This window comes from Pseudogymnoascus destructans (genome assembly GCF_001641265.1).
Source record: "Pseudogymnoascus destructans isolate 20631-21 unplaced genomic scaffold scaffold_18, whole genome shotgun sequence".
Taxonomy (NCBI): Eukaryota; Fungi; Ascomycota; class Leotiomycetes; order Thelebolales; family Thelebolaceae; genus Pseudogymnoascus; species Pseudogymnoascus destructans.
Window position 1 is genome coordinate 382,796 of NW_020167537.1, and position 20,920 is coordinate 403,715.

At 48.0% G+C, this 20,920-nt stretch overlaps 4 protein-coding genes across 4 annotated transcripts; 3 read left to right on the forward strand and 1 right to left on the reverse strand.

Moving 5' to 3' along the window:
• Positions 1 to 188: 188 nt before the first annotated feature.
• On the reverse strand, positions 189 to 1,193 carry VC83_07210 (uncharacterized protein; the record flags this gene model as incomplete). Its single annotated transcript, XM_024470786.1, has 1 exon — positions 189 to 1,193. One exon carries the CDS (start codon positions 1,191 to 1,193, stop codon positions 189 to 191), a length of 1,005 nt encoding a protein of 334 aa, XP_024322010.1.
• On the forward strand, positions 1,171 to 3,615 carry SLD2 (DNA replication regulator sld2). The gene is made up of 2 exons (XM_024470787.1): positions 1,171 to 1,535; positions 1,590 to 3,615. The coding sequence occupies exons 1-2, from the start codon at positions 1,394 to 1,396 to the stop codon at positions 3,047 to 3,049; spliced, it is 1,602 nt and encodes a 533-aa protein (XP_024322009.1). The 5' UTR covers positions 1,171 to 1,393; the 3' UTR covers positions 3,050 to 3,615.
• Positions 3,616 to 5,764, forward strand: TPS1 (Trehalose-6-P synthase/phosphatase complex synthase subunit). Its single transcript, XM_024470788.1, has 3 exons — positions 3,616 to 4,211; positions 4,261 to 5,004; positions 5,058 to 5,764. Exons 1-3 carry the CDS (start codon positions 3,905 to 3,907, stop codon positions 5,591 to 5,593), a joined length of 1,587 nt encoding a protein of 528 aa, XP_024322011.1. The 5' UTR covers positions 3,616 to 3,904; the 3' UTR covers positions 5,594 to 5,764.
• Positions 5,765 to 6,040: 276 nt separating this feature from the next.
• VC83_07213 (uncharacterized protein) lies at positions 6,041 to 9,034 on the forward strand. The gene is made up of 2 exons (XM_024470789.1): positions 6,041 to 6,203; positions 6,309 to 9,034. Exons 1-2 carry the CDS (start codon positions 6,185 to 6,187, stop codon positions 8,747 to 8,749), a joined length of 2,460 nt encoding a protein of 819 aa, XP_024321843.1. The 5' UTR covers positions 6,041 to 6,184; the 3' UTR covers positions 8,750 to 9,034.
• The last annotated feature ends 11,886 nt before the right edge of the window (positions 9,035 to 20,920 follow it).

Below are 20,920 nucleotides of genomic sequence, written 5' to 3' on the forward strand. Positions count from 1 at the left end.
GGGAATGGGTAGGTTGGTACTGATAATTACAGAATAATACTCATCGTTCTACTGTCTGTATCCAAAAGCTAGAATGTAAGTTAGGTTTCCATGTAAATACTGAAAGATGTGTGTTAATATATATCATTTTATTTCTCAAATTATACGTCAAATAAAATATTACATTTTATATTCATTTCGATATTTATTCAATCCGGATTATACCTCCGTCTAGTCTCCTCCACACCCCTCCTCCCACCTCCATACGGCGTATACCTATCACTCCTCCCCCTCCTCCCATCCCTCGCACCACCACCTTCCCCTCCATCCCCCCTCCCCTCCCCCACCTTCACAGGCACAGCATACTGCACATTCCGATCCCAATCCTCCACCCTCCCATACGGACTCCTTAACCACGCCCTAACCTCATGCAAAAACAACCTCGCATGCTCCCTCCCCAAAAACTCCCTCAGCAGCTCCTCCGCCTGCCCCGCCGCCCCCTGCACATCCACCGTCTTTAGGATGGCGATGATATACTCTAAGAGGAACTCCGCGTTATCGCCGCTTCCCCTCGTTCTCCCCTCTGTTGTCTCCCCGTCTGCCGTGTCTTTGGGGTGTAAGAAAGCGAAAACACGCAACTCCCGCCGTATCCAGGTCCGCGCCCGTGATTGCAGCTTGGGGGAGGCGGAGAGGGATTGTGGCGTGAAATCGCGGAAGCGCGAGATCCGGTTTGTGCCTATGTGGAGGGAGTAAAGGTTTTGCGCGTAGACTGCTCTGCGGCGGGCGAGGGCGTCGTCGGCGGCTGGGGTGGGGTTATGTGTGTACTGCCGCCGTGGGCGAGATGGTCGATGTGGGACGCTGCGCTGTAGTGGCGGGTTCGACGAGGGGGTGGCGGACTTGGTGGTGGATGTGACGGGGTAGACTTTGTAATTCGACTCATTTGTGAAGGCGTAGTGGATTTCGGAGACCTCGGCGTTGCAGAGGGGACAGGAACTGCGCTCTTGCAGCCAGCTGGCTAGGCAGATGAAGTCGAAGCTCGCGTGGCGGCAGGGCAATGCCTGGGCCAAATCGGTGAGGTGGTCAAGGCATATTACGCAGCACTCTTCCGCGAGATGGTTGGGATCTGCGTCTGCGCCTGCACGTGCAGTGATCTCGATGAGTGTTGTTTGGAGAACCTGTGACTTCGTGGCGGGGTTGGCGGCGGCGTCGTCCATGGAGATGGGGAATGGGTGGAGGGGCGATCGATGGGGAATGGGGGATAAATGTTGGCGGTCGGCGGGCGATAACGATAAGAGCACGGTCGGGACGCGCTAATTTAGCCATTACACGCTCTGGTCGCGTCCGCCCGTTGTTAGGGCTGAGAAAGTGACATTTCAAGACTGCGCTGCTGCTGCTGGGACAACGAATACGAATTATGGACGAGGGAGAACGAAATGTTTTGACGGAGCAGTCGGTTGTGTTGAGGCAGGAGCTTAAGGTTTGGGAGAGGGAGTTTGCGGCTGGGAATGGGGGGATGAAGGCTGGGAGGGAGGATATTAAGCAGAACTCTCATTTAGGTACGTCGCTCCATTCCACGAGTACAATGGTCAATATCTGACATTACGACGCAGCTCAAAAGTATAAAGATTACAATCGAATTCGAGATATTCTCGCTGGCAAGATACCCGCGAAACCTCTCGCAAAACCGAAGCCCAAGACGTCAGAAACTACCACGGCTCGCCCCTCAAAACGAAAATCCCCTTCCAATACACATGGGACGCCCGCCAAACGACGAGCAGCCGTAGAGTCTCAAACACCCTCGCAGATACACCCCCAGCCTTCGACAGCCGGCCCATTCGACACACCCTCAGCGAACCGCCTCCTCTTCACTCCCCAAAAGCCCCGTGTCATCGGACCCACGCCGCAGAAAGATGGCAAGTTCCTCGGCATCTTCGACGCCGTGCCTAGCGGCGACGAAGTCTCGCCGTTGAAGCAGCCGGCCGCTCCCACCGACGCCCCAAGCATCCAAGAGACCCCGCGGAAATCGAAAGATGCCGATGGCGGGATCGTGGCTACGCCGAGCGCGGCGAGGCATTCGAGGACGCCGCTGTCGAGCAGTAAGCGCTTCTTGCTGGATACATTTGTGACGCCATTGAAGCGCCGGAGGGGGAGCAATGAGGGTAGCGTCAGACAGGCATCGTTAACGCCTAGTTCTGTGTCGAAGCTGAATCTCTCTACGCCTTCGTTTTTGCGGCGGGATAACAGGATCGCTGCGCTTCCGGCTATAATTGAAGATTCTGCGGATGCGTTATCCCCACCGGCACCAAGAATGCCGAAGAGGTCGCTTGTTAGGGGGTTGAGCAGCATGCTGGCGAGTCTGAGGGAGATGCAAGAGGAAGCGCTGGATGATGATCTTGATGCACTCCGGGAGATGGAGAGTGGCCCGCCACCTCCGAATGCTGCCCCGAAGCAGGTATTACCCAAACCTCAAGCGCCGAAACTACAAGAAAGCGTTCAGGTCAGGGATAGTCAGCAGCTTACCGATTTCCCCTTTATCGACTTCCCGGATCTGGATTTCAATAACGATGGCAAGGATGAGGATGATGAGCTGGGGGAGAGGGAGCAGGCGATTGCGGATAGGGATAGCAAACTTCCTGTTTACAAGAAGAAGGGCCAGAAGAGGACGACGCGGAAGGTCAATATTCGGCCTTCGAGGGCTAAAGCGCCAGCTCAAGAGGCTGCTCCTACGACTTGCTCCGATGATGAAGATGACGAGTACGATGCTGGGCAGGATGATACGCAAGGCGGGGACACTCAGAACCCAGATCTCGTCCCCGATACGCAGGAAGGCTTTGAAGCAGACTCGCTACCTCTTTACAAAGCCGTCCGTAACTTTGACTCGGGCTCGGATAACAGCACACAGTACACTGCCTCAGAAGGAGGGACGAGATACAAGAGGAGCAAACAGAAGACTACAGGACGCAGGCAGAAGATTGGGGCACAGGTGCATACGAATTACAAGAGGATGAAGCTGAAGAATTCGGGAGCGAAAGGGGGAAGGGTTGGAGGGAAGTTTGGAAGGAGGAGGTGATTGTGAGGATGGCTGTTTGGCTTTGCTGTGGCTGTAGGATGGGTGTACACGAATTATGAAACTTACGATGGTTACAATAGCATGTTGCATTGGAGAGGTATCCCCTAAAACACCCGCGAGAATTTCTCGTCGCGATATATATAATTGTCTCCGCATTCATGGATGAATGGCTGTGCGGGCCGAATGGACAATCTTTCACCCCCCAATTGGCGCCAAGTCCGTGCTCAGATCAGATTATGGAGTCGGAGCAGCGTCTGTATGGAACCATGAAACTTGCGGCTTTTAATTGTTATGAATGCCTCTCTCTCACGAACCTTGAATCCTCGGAATTGCCTGGGGCCATTTTCCAGATCCCTTTTCCCTCTCTTGGTTGCTGTTGCGTTGCTGTTGCGTTGCTGTAAGTTACTGTAGCCCTTGGCGGTAATTGGCCGGGCTGGGCTGGTGGGCCGAGTTCGAATGCGCAAGGCGGGTTTTGGCTGCCTGCCCCTCCCTCCTCCGTCCGTTTTCGATTCCGTGGCTCCGATTGGGCTGATTTGCGGTTCGGGACGAAACTACATCATCATACCCTTTGCGCCGCAACTTGGAAAACGAAACACTTCCTGTCACTTTCGACGTATTTTACCTTCTTTGCAATAGCAAGAGATCGGCTTATACTTGATGACTTGCTGAGGCAATTCGCGGCTTACTATATTTTGTTACCCCGCCAAGTACCTGTCTTGGGCTTTGTTTGCACCTCCAACGAGCGACTGGGCCTGTGTTTGAGCTGCATAGGATTTCAACGACAGCAGAACACTTCAGCGCAAGCTCCCCAAACGTCGATATAACAACGACTAATACATCTCATCTCCTGTTAAAATGCGCGGTGCCGTGCAACCCACGAAGGACGGCTCCGGACGCCTTCTCCTCGTCTCCAACCGCCTGCCCATCACCATCAAGCGCTCCGACGATGGAACTTACAGCTTCAGTATGTCCTCTGGTGGCCTGGTCACTGGTCTCAGTGGCTTGGCAAAGACGACCAAGTTCCAATGGTACGGATGGCCTGGGCTGGAGGTCCCAGAGGCAGAGGTCGAGGACTTGACTACTCGTCTGAGGGACGAGTACGGCGCGACGCCCATATTTGTTGACGATGAGCTCGCAGATCGCCATTACAACGGCTTTTCAAGTAAGTACAATGCCTATGACTTAAGGATTACATGCTGATATATCTGTAGACTCCATCCTGTGGCCGCTCTTCCATTACCACCCCGGAGAAATCACATTTGACGAATCCGCCTGGTCAGCGTATAAGCAAGTGAACCGCCTCTTCGCCAAGACCATGGCCAAAGACGTACAGGACGGCGACATGATCTGGGTCCACGACTACCATCTCATGCTCCTCCCCGAGATGCTGCGCGAGGAAATCGGCGACACCAGGAAGAACGTCAAGATTGGATTCTTCCTGCACACGCCGTTCCCATCGAGCGAGATATACAGAATTCTGCCAGTGAGAGAGCAGCTGCTTATGGGCGTGCTGCAGTGTGACTTGATTGGCTTCCATACCTATGACTACGCCAGACATTTCCTCAGCAGTTGTGCGAGGATACTGGAAGTGGGCACGACACCTAACGGAGTCGAGTATGGCGGGAAATACGTGACGGTGGGCGCGTTCCCTATTGGAATTGACCCGGATAAGTTTGTGGAAGGCTTGAAGAAGCCAAAGGTTATTGACCGAATCAACGCCCTCAAGAAGAAGTTTGAAGGCGTGAAGCTTATCGTTGGAGTTGATCGTTTGGATTACATCAAGGGTGTACCGCAGAAACTGCATGCCCTGGAGGTCTTCTTGACTGAGAACCCGGAGTGGGTTGGCAAGGTGGTCCTGATCCAAGTGGCCGTCCCCAGCAGAGAAGACGTAGAGGAATACCAGAATCTTCGCGCTGTTGTCAACGAACTTGTCGGAAGAATTAATGGCAAATTTGGTAAGCACGAACATGTCATATATACTGTAGCAACCTACTAACATACACCTAAGGCACAATCGAATTCATGCCCATCCACTTCCTCCATCAATCCGTAGCCTTCGACGAGCTCACCGCCCTATATGCCGTCTCCGACGTCTGCCTCGTCTCCTCCACCCGTGACGGCATGAACCTCGTTTCCTACGAGTACATCGCCACGCAGCGCGAGCGCCACGGTGCCCTGATCCTCTCCGAGTTCACCGGCGCCGCGCAGTCTCTGAATGGCGCTCTCGTCGTCAACCCATGGAACACCGAGGAGCTCGCGAAGGCGATCTACGACTCTGTTACGATGGATGCTGAGCAACGGCTCAACAACTTCAAGAAGCTCGAGTCGTATGTGTTTAAGTATACGAGTGCGTGGTGGGGCGAGAGCTTCGTGGGAGAGCTGAATCGCATCTCCATTGCGGCGGAGAAGAAGAAGGCGAAGGAGCTGGAGGAGGGGAAGTTGCCCGCGGTTCCCTTTAGGGAGAAGCTGGAGAGTGTTGGGAAGGTTGTTAAGGATGTGGTGGTGGGCAAGGACGAGAAGGAAGATAAGGCGGAGGAGAACTGAGGAGGGAGTGAAGTATAGAGACGATTATAGGCGATCTGGGTTTGCATTGCGTGGGTTTACGAAGATTGGAGGGTGGAGTATATGGGCTGGCTTTGGGTTGCTTGGGATACTCTTGTGTTATGAACTGCGTGGAGCGAAAATAAATATGAATATGATGGATGCCAAAGACTGAAAACCTGTGCTTTTGTCCCAAATATAAGGAGCCTATTTATTGCCACTGGCTCACTGAGCATCTTTTCCAGCGTACATACTGGAAGCATCTCAAATTCTCAAAAATTTCTCTCGCTGGTTGGCTCACGGCGATGAAGCTCGTTTCTGATTGGCCGAGGAGGTGGCGACTTCTGAGTCACATGACCTGTCTTTGTTCTGTGGCGCAAAGCTACTCGTTAATAGGTGATCAGCCACAAACATAAAAGAATGACGCCTGTTTGTTCCTTTCCCCAACTCTAAATATTGTCCCTGGCGCGCAAACGCAGAAAATACAACACATTTGTCGTAGCCTTTGGCAAGAGATTGGCAAATATTTGTTCTGAGGAGACTCCAATATTCACACCCAGAACTTTCAGCTTCTTGCGCCCATTCTTTATCAGAATGTTTGTACTTCGGAATGGTACGTTGATCTTGACCCCACCACCATGCCCCTCCTTTGCCTAAATTTCTTGTTTTGAGCGGACGTCGCACCAGCCTCCAGCTCCACAAACTAACTCATCTACAGTTGGGAAGTTGATCTTCGGCGATACTTCGAAGGAATCTATAATAGAGCTTCCCCAGGGCCAACTTTACCTCGTCCGCCCGCTGTCACCCAAGGGCTACTCCGAACTCATCTTCAAGGACGCCGCCGCTCGCATTCGCAAGACGGGGCAGGAGTTCCAATACCAGCTCGTGATCCAGCGCGCCTACGAGGAGGGCGAGGAGGAGCTGGGAGACGAGGACGCCGACGACGAGGAGGACAGCGCCTTATCAGCTGAGCGCGACGAGAAGACCTTCCTCCTGGACGAGGGGCTGCACTTCCGCACCGAGATCCGCGACGGCGAGGAGCACGTCCTAGCGTGGCGCGACCTTTCGGGCGATACGGGGGACCTCTACGAGTTCGTCTGTGACCACTCCGTTGGTGCTGATCTGGTTGAGCAATTCGAGTTTATCGCCCGCCAGTGCCAGTACGAGCGCAAGTGGAGGAGGAACCATACTCAGGCAACCGAGGAAGACTTAGACAGCTTTTACTTTGAGGAGGAACAGGCCATCCCGAGTGCTAGCCCTATTCACGCCCACCAAGAGCTTAGCGTGGATAAGAGCATGCCTCCGCCCTCTGTGCCCAGAGCGAACGCCAATGTGGCCGCAAAGCGTGATCAGACGCCGGTGAAACAACGGAAAATGTCTCCTCTGGCTCAGGCTCCTCAAACTCCAGTTCCTACTCAGGCACCACAAGCGTCGCAGCAGAGGGTTGCACTTGAGGTACTTGCTAAGGAGGGAGCTGAGCTTCATCTTTTCGACTTCACTTCGGGCTCATTTATACTGCAAGATGACGAAGTCACGGCAATCGTTTCAGAGGTTGGCCAATGGGAATACTGGCTTGAGATCACCGGTAAAGACAAGACCTGGTTGGGCCAGTCCGTCGTTGCCGATATCAACCCCGTTTTCAATTTTGAGTATTTGTCGTTCATTTTCAATCATTTCACCGAGAATGGATCTGCATACTCATGGCTCCTCCGATTTAAGAATACCGAAACCATCACCAGATTCCAGGAGGGGTTGATGCAGGCCCTCTGGGAGCAGCTGAACGAGTTGAAGTGGAACAGGCAAAAGGAGCAGGATCAGGAGTACATTACGAGTGCTTTCCAGGATTTGGAGATGACAGATGCGCAGGATGAGGCCGAAGAAGAAGAAGAAGAAGAAACACCTGTGGAGGAAGAGGAGGAGGATGTCTCTGATGGACAGCAGAGCGAGCATTACGACAGTGATGAGGAGAATGACGACGTTGAAACCCATGAGAAAGATGGAAATGTCAATTCCCAGCTTGCCGTCGGTTATAAACACGATCGCTCGTTCGTCGTTCGCGGATCGAAGATTGGTGTTTTCAAACACACTCCTAATAACCATCTTGAATTCTCGACGAACATCTCGAAGGTCCAAACACCTAAGGGTAAACTTTTCAGTCCGAAGAAGGTTATGTTGCACTCTGAGGATACGAGCATGATTCTCCAAAATGAAACCGACCCCAACTCTCTGTACCGCATGGATCTTGAGTACGGCAAAATTGTAGACGAGTGGAAGGTGCATGACGATATACCAGTCAACACTTTCGCTCCCGAAAACAAATTTGCTCAGATGACTGGCCAACAAACCTTCCTTGGACTGTCGAAGAACGCCCTGTACCGCATCGATCCCCGCCTGGCAGGCTCAAAACTTGTCGATGACTCACTGAAGCAGTACGTGTCGAAGAACGACTTCTCTGCTGCGGCCACCACCGAGAAGGGATACATCGCTGTTGCGTCCAATAAGGGTGATATCCGCATGTTCGATCGTCTTGGTATCAACGCCAAGACCCACATCCCCGCTCTCGGAGAGCCCATCATCGGACTCGACGTCTCCGCCGACGGCCGCTGGATCCTCGCGACCTGTCGTACATACCTCCTTCTCGTTGACGCGCTCCAGAAAGAGGGCAAGAACGAGGGCAAGCTTGGTTTCGAGAAGGCGTTCGGAAAGGACTCAAAGCCACAACCACGCCGTCTTGGTCTAACCCCCAACCACGTTGCGCAATTCCAGCACGAGACTGGTGCGCCGCTGTCCTTCACACCTGCCAAGTTCAACACGGGTGAAGGCACCAGCGAGACATCTATCATCAGCGCAACGGGACCATTCATCGTCACCTGGAACATGAAGAAGGTACTTGCTGGACGCAAGGACCCGTACACTATCAAGCGCTATGCGGAGGAGGTCAAGGCCGACAACTTCCGCTATGGAAGCGACAAGAACGTGATTGTGGCGCTGCCGAACGAGGTTAACATGGTCGCAAAGGGGCAGTTCAAGAAGCCGACTCGAGAGAGCATTATGATGACGCCTGTGAGGGACTCGATGAGAAGCAGCGGCAGGATTCAGGTTCCTGGAAGCGGGAGATACAAGCTCGGCCGGGACGACGTTGTTAATTCGCCGTATTAGTTTTGTGGGGTCGTCCCTGGTGAATACGGACTGGCGTTGGTGACGCGTTTGGTTGGTTTGTGGGCGTTTATTCGAAGCGTAGTCACTCGTTTTGCGAGGGTGGTGTGTGCGTCTGTTTTTTTTTCATGATATCCAGCGGAGGAAATAGAACTCGAGTGGGTGGTGACACGAATGAAGGAAAGTACGGGAAGCACCTATTTTGCGGCTTGATGGAAGTTTTTGGGCTATTTCGGGAGGGATGATAGCGGATGGCTTGCAGATTAGGTAGATATTTATAGCTTAGGAATTAATTCATATTTACAAAATAAAATTGATAGATGGCTAGATTGTATGTAGATTCTGGTTACTTCTCTCCGTCCTTTTGGATCTAAATAGTGCGCGGCCCATGTTACCCGCAGTGTTCGGCGGATATGTATCCGGGTAGTATCCGTGATTCCCATGGGTAGGGTATATACCCGGCCAATTTCTTACGGGTATATGAGGCTAAATGGAGTATATAAAAATGAAGCTTTTGGTAATAGTAATAACCTAACATAACCTAACAACCCCTATTCGTGTGCCCCTATTCGTATGCCTCATCGTCAGCATCATCGCCATCACTGTCAGCCTCTTATATCCGACCCCAATTCCGTAAGCAAAGTAAATATCTAATCGTCAGCGGTGATAACCTATTCCGCTTTTATTTAATAATATCACTACCATTACTAAATACCTGTTCTGATGCTGCGGATGTTGCTGGAATTGCTAAATGGTCACGAGCAATACAGGCAATAACTGGATATTGGTATTGCTTTGCGCACCAATATTTGAGGATATTAGTATGCTCACTAGGCCGTAGTTCAAGCATCCACCGCCTCCATTCTGACTCCTGAAATGCTAAGCCCTCTGACGCAAATAGGTCTTCGTTAGAATCAGGTTCTTGCTCTATTGTATTAGTAGCACCTATTGCTTCCGCAAGAGCTGTTTCACGGTCGATATGCTCTGTATCAAGATGACACTCTCGCTTTTAGTACGTTCTACAAACGTCTTCGAATTGCGCTCTTGCTCGTGATCTTCGTGTATCGTCTATAGTATTTGGATATACAGTTGAACCTGGATATAAGGATGCCCTCGGGGCGGGCGTGGCATCCTTATAGCGAGGATATCCTTGTGGAGGTTCACGGAAATCTGAGGAATATATGTAAAAAAAAAATTAAAAAATTGTATGCTACTTTGACACCCAGCCATCTAGTAAACGTTGGGTACTCTTCACGACTTTCTCTTGCGAGATACCCTTGCCAATCTGTTCTAATGCCTTTATTACTGAAATCCGACCTCTATCTTTAGCGAGGAAGCAAATAATTAAAGGGTATTTAGGGCCTAGCTTGCTTCTGCAAGTGATGATCGGACCTCTTCCTCTTCCCCTTCCTCATCCCTGTCTGCAATCGCATCCTCCTCTGTAATAGTGTATCTCTGTACTACAGCTTCAAAAATATCTTCATCTCTGTCAACTATCTCTTCGCCTATAGGGTTGACAAAATCTGCAATTGGCATGACATCACCTAGTAGCCTCACAATTTCCATTCCCAGTTCCTCAACCTTAGTAGTATTATCTTGATGCATATCCATATTTTTTGGTTTTTTTATAAGAGTCAATCGCCACTAACACTTCTGGATTTTTGGAGCTTCAAGTGCTTCCCATGTAAGTCGACTCCACTGTATCACTTTTAGAATATTAACTATTTTATTAGGGTTCTTATTGGCCTTGAGCTGGCGCAACATGTAATTAATCCATTGTTTTCGATACCTAAGTTTCAAGCTTGCAATATTCCCTAATCAAGAGGTTGCCAATGAGATGTCGTATTTGGTCATGGATAACATAATATCCTTGATATGTAATGTTATCCATTGTAAGGATGCCTTCTTGTCTCTCACTCTAAGGAGCAGACTCTGAGGAGCTGCAGGTCACAAGTGATCATTTGGGGGGGCTAACCGAGTCAGATGGGTTTCGGGTACGTGAGGGAATTGACTCACGGGGTTCCCCTTGGTCACGTGTAATCATTTGGGTGGGTTAACCGAGTCGGATGGGTTTCGGGTATTTGAGGGAATGACTCACGGGGTTCCTGTAATGGTGGGTGCACCAGATGTGAGAATCTAGCCACCCAAGGAAGGGATGAATTTACTAAGACAACACACTGTCTTAGAAAACAGAGCCAAAGGGTCGTAGCTTAGACTATTCCACAACGCAGCAATCAGGTGTGTGATGTAGTGAAGTGGTTCAGACAAGTTGCAACAAATGTTGAGTCTGGGAACTCAGGGGTAAGTCAGAGGTTAACACCTCACTGACTTTTCAGAAACAAGGAGTAACAGGATCAATGCTTGGAAGCTTGGAAAAGACGTGGAAGTATGTGATAGTCGATTTACTTTATTGTCTGCTTGCCCTTTCTTAAGGAAAGGGCAATCCTATTTATGCTAAAGGAGTGTAGTTCTCTCATTTTCCAAGACTTTCCATGACTAACCAGGCTTGGTAACTGTAGTCGATGTAAGAGAATCCCATAGAACCATCTCTTAGGTTCGTAGCCTATAGGAAGTAAAAGGAGGTCCAAGGTCAGAGTACCCCTATAGACAAATTATGTCATAGACAAATTATGTCATAGACAAATTATGTCATAACTTAACCAATCTTGTGGGTAACTAAAGAGCGATGACATGTAATGAATCATAGAGGTTCGTAGGAGCTTTGAGAGCTATTGTTCATGCTCCTAGGCCTCTAGTTGGTAGAGATATGTCATGTGGTAGTATGAGTGATGTCATGTAATGAATCATAGAGGGTTGTAGAGATATGCTATGTGGTAATATCGGCCCAGTAACTAAGGAGCGATGACGTGTAATGAATCATAGATGGTTGTAGCAATCGTTGAGTAGTATTGCTCTTGTTGTTGGTGTGATAAGCCAAAATATGTATAGTGACTTGTAGGTTTGAGGAGGAGATTTCCAAGTTTGCTCTTGAGTTTGATAGCAAACTGAGTGCAACGAATGTCAGTATGACAAGTGGTTTAGACAAGTTGTAACAAATCTTGAGACTTTTCAGAAACAAGGAGTAACAAGATCAATGCTTGGAAGCTTGGAAACGTGGAAGTATGTGATATTAGATTTACTGTTTGTCTGCTTTGTGAAATAGTCTAAGCTACAACCCTTTGGCTCTGTTTCCTAAGACAGTGTGTTGTCTTAGTAAAATCACCCCTTCCCCTGGGTGGCTAGATTCTCACATCTGGTGCACCCACCATTACACCTTGTCTGCTTCAAGCTTCAACTATTTCTATAGCAGCACTTCGATACTACAATGGAGGATGACTAAGCTCCTACAACTACTGCTGAACAGCAGATGCAACAACTGTTTGCCTTTATACAAACTATAGCAAACAAACTTGAGAATTTAGAAAACACCTTTCAAGCCAACACTTCAGCAACACAATCTTCAACTCAGACACATTATACAGAGCTTCCCACAGCTCCTCTGGCTATGTCGAGTACCCCAGGTGCACTTCCTAAAGTGCAAACTCTAGATTTATACCATGGAGACAGGAGGAAGTTGAAGGGATTTCTTATGCAACTGGACATCTACTTCACCCTCAGGCCTCATCAGTTCACCTCAGACAGATCTATTTTGCTGCCAGCTACCTCCGTGGATCTGCATTCAACTTCTTTGAGCCATATCTTAGAAGACTTAGTGGAAACAACCAAAATACCACTACACCTTTGATTACCTCTTATGACCAGTTTCAAGAGGAACTTACCAGGACCTTTGGAGACATCAACGAAACTGCTACAGCAGAAAGAGAGCTACAGAAGCTATGTCAAAAGACCTCTGCTGCTCAGTATACAACAGAATTTAGGAGAATCACTTCTTACTTGACTTGGAATGAAGAAGCCTTAGTCTTCACTTACTACCAAGGGCTCAAGAGCTCTATTAAGGATGAACTCAGCAAAGAAGAACGCCCTACAACACTTCAAACGCTTATAGAGAAAGCTGTCAGACTTGATGATAGGCTTTTTGAAAGAAGAAAGGAGAAGAACCAAGACTGGTGTTACGACGGAACAAGAAGGCTGGCCAACTACAGGACAGGAAGGAGGGAGGTCGCATGAGACCGGCCCTGGTACCTGGAGGGGCAGCGGGGAATAGTAGTTCCGAAAGTATCACGTGACGGACTCGCAGGATGATGAGAAGAGTCCTAAGAGTCCAGGACTCTGAGGACTCGAGTGAGTTCCCAGGAGTCCACTAGGCACGTGACGGACTCGCAGGATGATGAGAAGAGTCCTAAGAGTCCAGGACTCCGAGGACTCGAGTGAGTTCCCAAGAGTCCACTAGGCACGACGCCACTATATAAGTAGATAGTATTTCCTTAGATAGGAGCTTCGTGCTCAACTCAATACAGTATTTGTTATATACTAGTAACGTGTTACTTGAAGCCTTTGTGTCTGATCCCCTGCCTCCTCTGATAAGTAAACCTTTACGCAAGAGAACCTCTGTGTCTTCTATCGTTTAGAAGTCAGCGTTACAACTGGCATCCAACAAGAAATTTCAACAATTACACCTCTACACCAACTGCTAAGGACTCAGCACCTGAACCTATGGACTTAGACGCCTCTATAAAGAGATCTACAGCAAATCCAGCACCTCAGCCTACAAGAAGCCCTCAAAAACTGAAAAGGGGTAAACTTACTCCTCAAGAAAGAAAACACAGAATGGACAACAACCTTTGTTTATACTGTGGCAAAGGGGGGCACAGAATTCAGGAGTGCTATTCAGCACGGGGGAGTGCTGATTCAAAACATATAGCAGCCTCAGACACAGTCACAGCTGCTATTCCTGAAAAACTTGAAAAGTCCCCACCAGGCACAACTTCAACTGAGACTACAACTTCTCCCCTAGACAACAAAGATGTGTCGATGGTGCTTTCTCAGAGTTTCACACACCTGTTAATCCCTATTCAACTCCATTTCAAACAACAGGTGTTATCTACAAGGGCTATGATAGACTCAGGGGCAACAGGCAACTTTATATCTCAAGACCTCATCTTGACACACCAGTTACCTACAATTCCCAAACGCACTCCAGAGTTGCTCCGAGTCATTGATGGAACTCCTATCAGTTCAGGTTCCATTACCTGCAACACCCCAGTACTCAAACTTGAGATTCCCCTAGGAAAATGAACATTTTCAGACACCATCTCTTTAGATGTTATACCAATGAAGTACCCAGTCATCCTAGGTCTTCCATGGCTTCAAAGGCATGATCCAACTATCAATTGGAAGCATTTATCGCTTGGGTTTAGCTCAAATCCTGAGCTCAATACTGAAAAAACCCTTCAAGCCTCAGTTACCCCTATTCAGGTCCAAGACTCAGACTTGTCCCAGATCAAGGATTTTGACCAAACTATGGATGATATATCATCTCTGATATGGGTTAAACCTTTTCAACCTGTCCTGGAGATAGCAGCTACTTCAGATTTGGAGAAATCATCTCAGGAGGTCATTTTGCCTTTAGCATACCAAGACTACCAACATCTTTTTGACAAGGCAAAGGCATCAATTCTGCCAAAGCACCAGCCTTATGACCATGAGATACCACTCGCAGAAGGCTCAATGCCTCCCTACGGCCCTATCTACTCTCTATCTGAATTAGAGCTGAAAACTCAGAGAATACCTAGATGAGAACCTTAGTTCTGGCTTTATCAGACCTTCTTCCTCACCAGCAGGAGCTCCTATTCTCTTTGTCAAGAAGAAAGATGGCTCCTTGCATCTCTGTGTTGATTATAGGGGCCTTAATGCAGTCACTGTTAAAAACAGATATGCTTTACCCCTTATCCCTGAGCTCATGGATAGGCTCTCTTCAGCAAAGATCTTTACCAAGTTAGATCTCAGGGGAGCTTATAACCTGATACGCATCAAGAAAGATGATGAGTGGAAGACAGCATTCAGAACATGCTATGGTTATTTTGAATACCAGGTAATGCCTTTTGGGCTTGCCAATGCACCTGCTTCTTTCCAAGCTCTCATGAATGATATTCTAAGACCTTACTTGGATATCTTTGTTGTTGTCTACTTAGACGACATTCTTATATACTCTTTAGACACTCAAGAGCATGTTCTACATGTTAGACAAGTCTTAGAGAAGCTATCTCAAGCACAACTCTTTTGCAAACTTGAGAAATGTCTTTTCCATAACGTACATGCATAGCGAGCGGGCCAGCATAGCGAACGGGCTACTCCACCCACTTTTCACAACTTCTTACCTCTAACATCAATTTTCACAACCATCAAAGATGGAATGTTCTTCAAACGAAAGCCGTATTGTCCTTGCTCTCGAGGCATTAAAAAGAGACCCTAATCTCTCGATTCGAGCTGCAGCTAAAGTCTACCAAGTTGCCCGTACAACCCTCGAATGCCGACAAGCTGGACGAAAATCACGACGCGATATCTCTGCCAACTCGAGGAAGTTGACCAATTTAGAAGAGAAGGTGCTTGTCGATCAGATACTCGACCTAGATTTGCGAGGATTTCAGCCCCAGCTCGAAGACGTTCGAGAAATGGCCGATCGCCTCCGTACAGACTGTGACGCGTCGCATGTTGGACCACGATGGGCAGAAAACTTTGTCAAGCGCAACCCTGAGCTTACCACGCATTTTCGGTGTCGAATCGATTACCAGAGGGCCCAATGCGAAGATCCGGACGTAGTAAACGCGTGGTTCCGGCTTGTACAGAACATGATTGCTAAGTATGGCATCCAAGAGGAGGATATCTATAACTTTGACGAGACTGGGTTTCTAATGGGCATGCTCTCGAGCGCAAAGGTTGTTACAAGCTCCGAATGAAGTTCTCGGCCTCGTACGAAGCAGCCAGGCAATCGAGAGTTTGTTACAGTGATCCAGGGAGTATGCGCGACTGGCTGGACACTACCTCCGTACGTGGTTGTGAAGGGCAAATTCCACCTCACATCTTGGTATCAGAACGGCCGATTCCCGAGCGATTGGAGGATCCATACAAGTACCAACGGCTGGACTACAAATGAGATTGGTTTAGATTGGATCAAGCACTTTGATCAGTGCACAAAGGCTCGTACGAAAGGTGTTTATCGCCTCTTATGTTACGGCTATAGTAACATGATGTCATGGTTACAGGGCCAGGGCCTAGTAACGTGACGTGTGAGTCACAGTGGGAAGCGGGGTAGGCTGCCATGTGATGGGGCTAATGGATAGTTGCAGAAACTAGTGGATATTGGATAGTTGAGCTATCCACGAACTATCCTGAATATCTAGCTATCCGCCAACTATCCAGATTACCCATGAGGCACGACGCCACTATATAAGTAGATAGTATTTCCTTAGATAGGAGCTTCGTGCTCAACTCAATACAGTATTTGTTATATACTAGTAACGTGTTACTTGAAGCCTTTGTGTCTGATCCCCTGCCTCCTCTGATAAGTAAACCTTTACGCAAGAGAACCTCTGTGTCTTCTATCGTTTAGAAGTCAGCGTTACATCTTAGTCCTTGACGGTCATACAAGCCACCACTCTACCGAATTCGACGACTACTGCAAGACTAACAGTATCCTACCGCTCTGTATGCCTCCCCATTCGTCTCATATCCTCCAGCCTCTTGATGTCAGTTGTTTTAGCCCGCTCAAGGCTTCGTATGGGAAGCAAATTGAGAAGATGATGCGGATGCAAATCACTCACATCACGAAGGACGACTTTTTCGACGCGTTTTTAGAGGCCTTCAACATAGCTATGACTGAAAACAACGTACGAGCAGGCTTTAGAGCGACTGGTCTTGTCCCTCTCAACCCCGAAGCTGTGCTTTTCCAGCTAGATCCAAAGCCAATGACACCTGAGCCACTGAACACACGCCCAGGGACAGCTCAATCTTGGGTTACAAAGACCCCTAAGACAGCGTCCGAGATCACTCAACAGTCAACCACCATTAAGAATAAGATCGTTAGGCATCAAAATAGCTCCCCAACCCATATGTACGACGTGATTGACGCCCAGGCAAGAGGTATGTCGAAGATGGCACACGAGCTTGTGTTGATGCGGGCTGAGCTAAAGGACCTTCGTACGGCAAATGAGGTACTTAGTAAATGCCGGAGGGCTAAAAAAGTAAGTCTACGGGCAGGAGGATCACTTAGTATGCAGGAAGCAGAGGATCTGATAACTCAGAAGAATGTGGATGAGCAGTTGAAGGAGGAAACAAGTCGTGGTGGTCATCGTACGGAGGGGGCTCAAGTACGCGCCCAGCACTGTAGCGTTTGCGGTGAGGCCGGTCATAATGCATGAACCTGTCAGGTAGTAGTAGTAACCTCTGAAGAAGAGGATTCTATATAGTTTCAATTGATTTGGCATTGTGGTTTAGACTGCGACCATGGTAAAGAATGCATGTGGAGGTTTAGTGGCCCGTTTGCTATGCTGGCCCGCTCGCTATGCATGTACGTTATGTCTCAAGTTGATTTCTTGGGACATAGAATTTCAACAGAAGGCATTCAGATGGATCCTGAAAAGACAAAAGCAGACAATACAGTAAATCGACTATCACATACTTCCACGTCTTTTCCAAGCTTCCAAGCATTGATCTTGTTACTCCTTGTTTCTGAAAAGTCAGTGAGGTGTTAACCTCTGACTTACCCCTGAGTTCCCAGACTCAACATTTGTTGCAACTTGTCTGAACCACTTCACTACATCACACACCTGATTGCTGCGTTGTGGAATAGTCTAAGCTACGACCCTTTGGCTCTGTTTTCTAAGACAGTGTGTTGTCTTAGTAAATTCATCCCTTCCTTGGGTGGCTAGATTCTCACATCTGGTGCACCCACCATTACAATACACCATCTATAAGAACGAAATTGTTAATAATGGACTCTCATGTCTCACATGAAGTTCCAGAGTTTATAATACTTGCACATCAACACAATATACACTTACATGTGTTTCCGTCTCATCTTACACATATTCTACAACCGCTAGATGTTACTGTGTTTGCACAATATAAACATTGGCACCGACGTGCAATTCAACAAGCAATCCGGAATTTTGATACAGATTATAATGTTATATCTTTCTTTAGAGACTTGTCTACTATCCGTAAGCAGACATTTACAAAGGGTAACTGTATCAAGTCTTTTAGAGATGCAGGTATTTGGCCACCTAACTATGAAAAGATTCAAGAGAAGGTTGCTATATATGCAAAACCAGAAGTTTTAGAAACACCACAACGCGCATTTCAAGCAAGTTATGATCTTTCAACATGGAGTCAAACATTTGATAAGATCCTTAGTTCACCGTCACGGCAAAAGTGGGCGTCTTCTTATACTGAAATCCAAACTCAGTTAACAGAGGCTGAGCTGTTCCAGTCAGAGCTAGTACAAATTACTACTATTATGACTGAGCAACGACAGCGGAAGGTTAGAAGTCGGAAATCTATTCAAAAAGGTGGTGCTATTACAGTTGAACATGCACGGCAAAGGATTTATGAGAAGAAGGTAAAGGAGCAACTTTTAGAAGAAGCACGGGAGAAAAGAGAGAGAACACGCATGGTGAACGTTGAGCGTAAGATGCAGCTCCATGCTGGCATCGATGCACGGAAGGCAGAACGTACACGGAAAAAGGACCTACATGAATTTCAAAAAAGTAACCCAGACACGGAGCCACCAATTGGCTTACGTACAGAAATTATTGACCCGGACGTTACACAGAAGAAACATGAGGAGGAGGAGGAGGCGGACCGACTGTTAGCCATCGAGGAGAGTGGGTACGTGAACTTTGCAGGCTTGGACTACGACATGATTCACGATGCAAGTGACGGTGGCTGTGATGATCACTGCCTGACAATATTGATCCAAATCTTTTTTAATTATTTAATTCTATAACTTATATATATTTACAGCATTGTTACGTTGTCAGTCGTGTTCATGGTCGGTCGTGTCGCGTCGCGAGTCCGCTCCCGAAGTGTCCCACAATCGCTTTCGCGTCCCAGTTCGCTTTCGCCAACCGCCTCCAGGCGGTGGTTTGAGAACCAACGATTATATTAGATTCTACATACTAATGATATCTGGCTGGCGGGATGAAATTTCGCTTTCGCCGACCACCTGTAAGGTGGTCGGTGCGAACACCGACGATTACTTATTCTTGTGATCATTTACTATCACGTGTGTAATAATTAGTCATAACGTACATGTATAGCGAAAGCGCCAAACAAGCGAAAGCGCCAAAATTATCTACCCTCACGACAAACATTGCGATAAATCTACCACAACATTAGAAATCAATTGAAACTACTCGGAGTCCTCTTCCTCAGAGGTGTCTATTACAATCTGACACGTGCGCGCATTGTGCCCAGTCTCACCACACTTGCCACAGCGACGGGCACGGGTTTCTTCCCTTGGCTTCCGACCACGGCTTGCCCTTATTTCCTGCTCTACCTGCTGCACAACATCCCTCTCATCCTGTAGCTCTTGCGCCCCTTGTTGACTAAGTGATCCTCCTTGCTGTAGTCGTGTTTTCCTAGCTCTCCGGCGCTTGCTTAGTACTTCATTTGCCTGTCGTAGGTTTTGGTTCTCTCCCTTTAGCAGTGCTAATTGATGCATTATTTGCGATGCACCCTTTGTAAACTGGTCAACAGCTGCATAGATTGAGGTTGGAGAGCTATTTTGATGGCGTGAAATCCAAGTTTTAATAAATGTAGACTGTGACATAGCTTCAATTGGGTTGTTTGGTGTCTGAGAAACCCAAGGTTGAGCAGTACCTGGGCGGGAGCTTGGAGGCGTTGGTGTCCTTAACTTAAGATCAAGTGTAGATATCACTCTCTCAGGGTCAAATGGAAGAAGCCCTGCCCCTCGGAACCCGCCTCGAATGTTACTTTCCGTCATTGTAGTGTTAAATGCAGCATGGAAGGCAGGAAAGAAGTCATCCTTTGTAATATGAGAAATATGAGCCTGCATCATATCTTCAATTTGCCGACCATAGGCCTGCTTTAACGGGCCGAAACAGCCAACATCAAGTGGCTGGAGTAGATGAGAAGAGTGAGCAGGCATACAAAGCGTAATAATGTTGTGTTCCTTGCAGTACTCCTCAAACTCATCTGAGTGGTGGCTCTCATGACCATCAAGGACTAACAAGCGATAACCACCAACACTCCGGGCCTTTGTATGCTTCTCAAAGTGCTGAATCCAATCCATGCCTCTCTCGTTTGTAGTCCAGCCATTTTCAGTAACAGAAATCACCCAATCGCTTGAAAATCCACTATTCTCATACCAAGATGTAAGGTGGTTTTTGCCTGCAACAATGATAAATGGTGGTACTGCCCAACCTTGAGAACTAACGCCTTGGATTACTGTAACCCATTCCCGATTACCAGGCTGTACCTTCTTTGCTTTTGCCCGCCCGTCTGAGCTTGTTACAACCATAGCAGTTGAGATAACGCCCATCATAAACCCAGTCTCATCAAAGTTGTAGATATCTGCTTCATCGATACCATATTTCGCAATTGTGTTACGCACAAGCTCAAACCAGCCATTAATAACTTCTGGATCTTTGCACTTAGCCCTCTGGTAGTCGTATTTGCGCTGAAAGCGTGTCTGGAGCTCTACACGCCGCTTAACAAAGTTTGAAGCCCAACGCGACCCAACGCGTGACGCGTCGCGTGTTGCAAGTAGTCGACTTGCCATATCTTCAACAACAGACAGCCGAGGAGGAAACCCTTTGGCAGCTAGGTCGAGTATATACTGAACAAGGACGGACTCCTCTAGGTTAGTTAATTTCCGTGAGTTGGCTTGGATATCGCGTCGTGAAGGTACACCTTCTAGACGACGACCTAGCTTGCGGTGGTCCACAGAATAGATCCTAGCAGCAACTCGAAGGCGTAACTTTGGGTCGCTTTGCATAGCTTGGATAGCTAGCACTAATTGGCTTTCATTGTTTTTATGGGGCATGTTTTGTTGTTGAGGAATTTAACATTTAGTTGGGGGGTTTGGTCACCGCATCATTTTGGCGCTTTCGCTTGTTTGGCGCTTTCGCTATACATGTACGTTATATGTCTTGGCAATATATGGCCATATTGTTGAAGTGCGCTTGGTAGGTTCAGTAGAATAGTAAATAAGTAAGGCCCAATTAATCACAATGCATAAGTTATCGATTAAAG

Excerpts from the sequence above, each read along its gene's own strand:
- SLD2 (XM_024470787.1), top strand. The coding sequence starts at position 1,394 with ATGGACGAGGGAGAACGAAATGTTTTGACGGAGCAGTCGGTTGTGTTG. Across the intron at positions 1,536-1,589 it reads TAAGCAGAACTCTCATTTAG|CTCAAAAGTATAAAGATTAC; the intron begins GTACGTCGCTCC and ends ATTACGACGCAG.
- TPS1 (XM_024470788.1), top strand. The coding sequence starts at position 3,905 with ATGCGCGGTGCCGTGCAACCCACGAAGGACGGCTCCGGACGCCTTCTC. Across the intron at positions 4,212-4,260 it reads CCATTACAACGGCTTTTCAA|ACTCCATCCTGTGGCCGCTC; the intron begins GTAAGTACAATG and ends ATATATCTGTAG. Across the intron at positions 5,005-5,057 it reads AAGAATTAATGGCAAATTTG|GCACAATCGAATTCATGCCC; the intron begins GTAAGCACGAAC and ends CATACACCTAAG.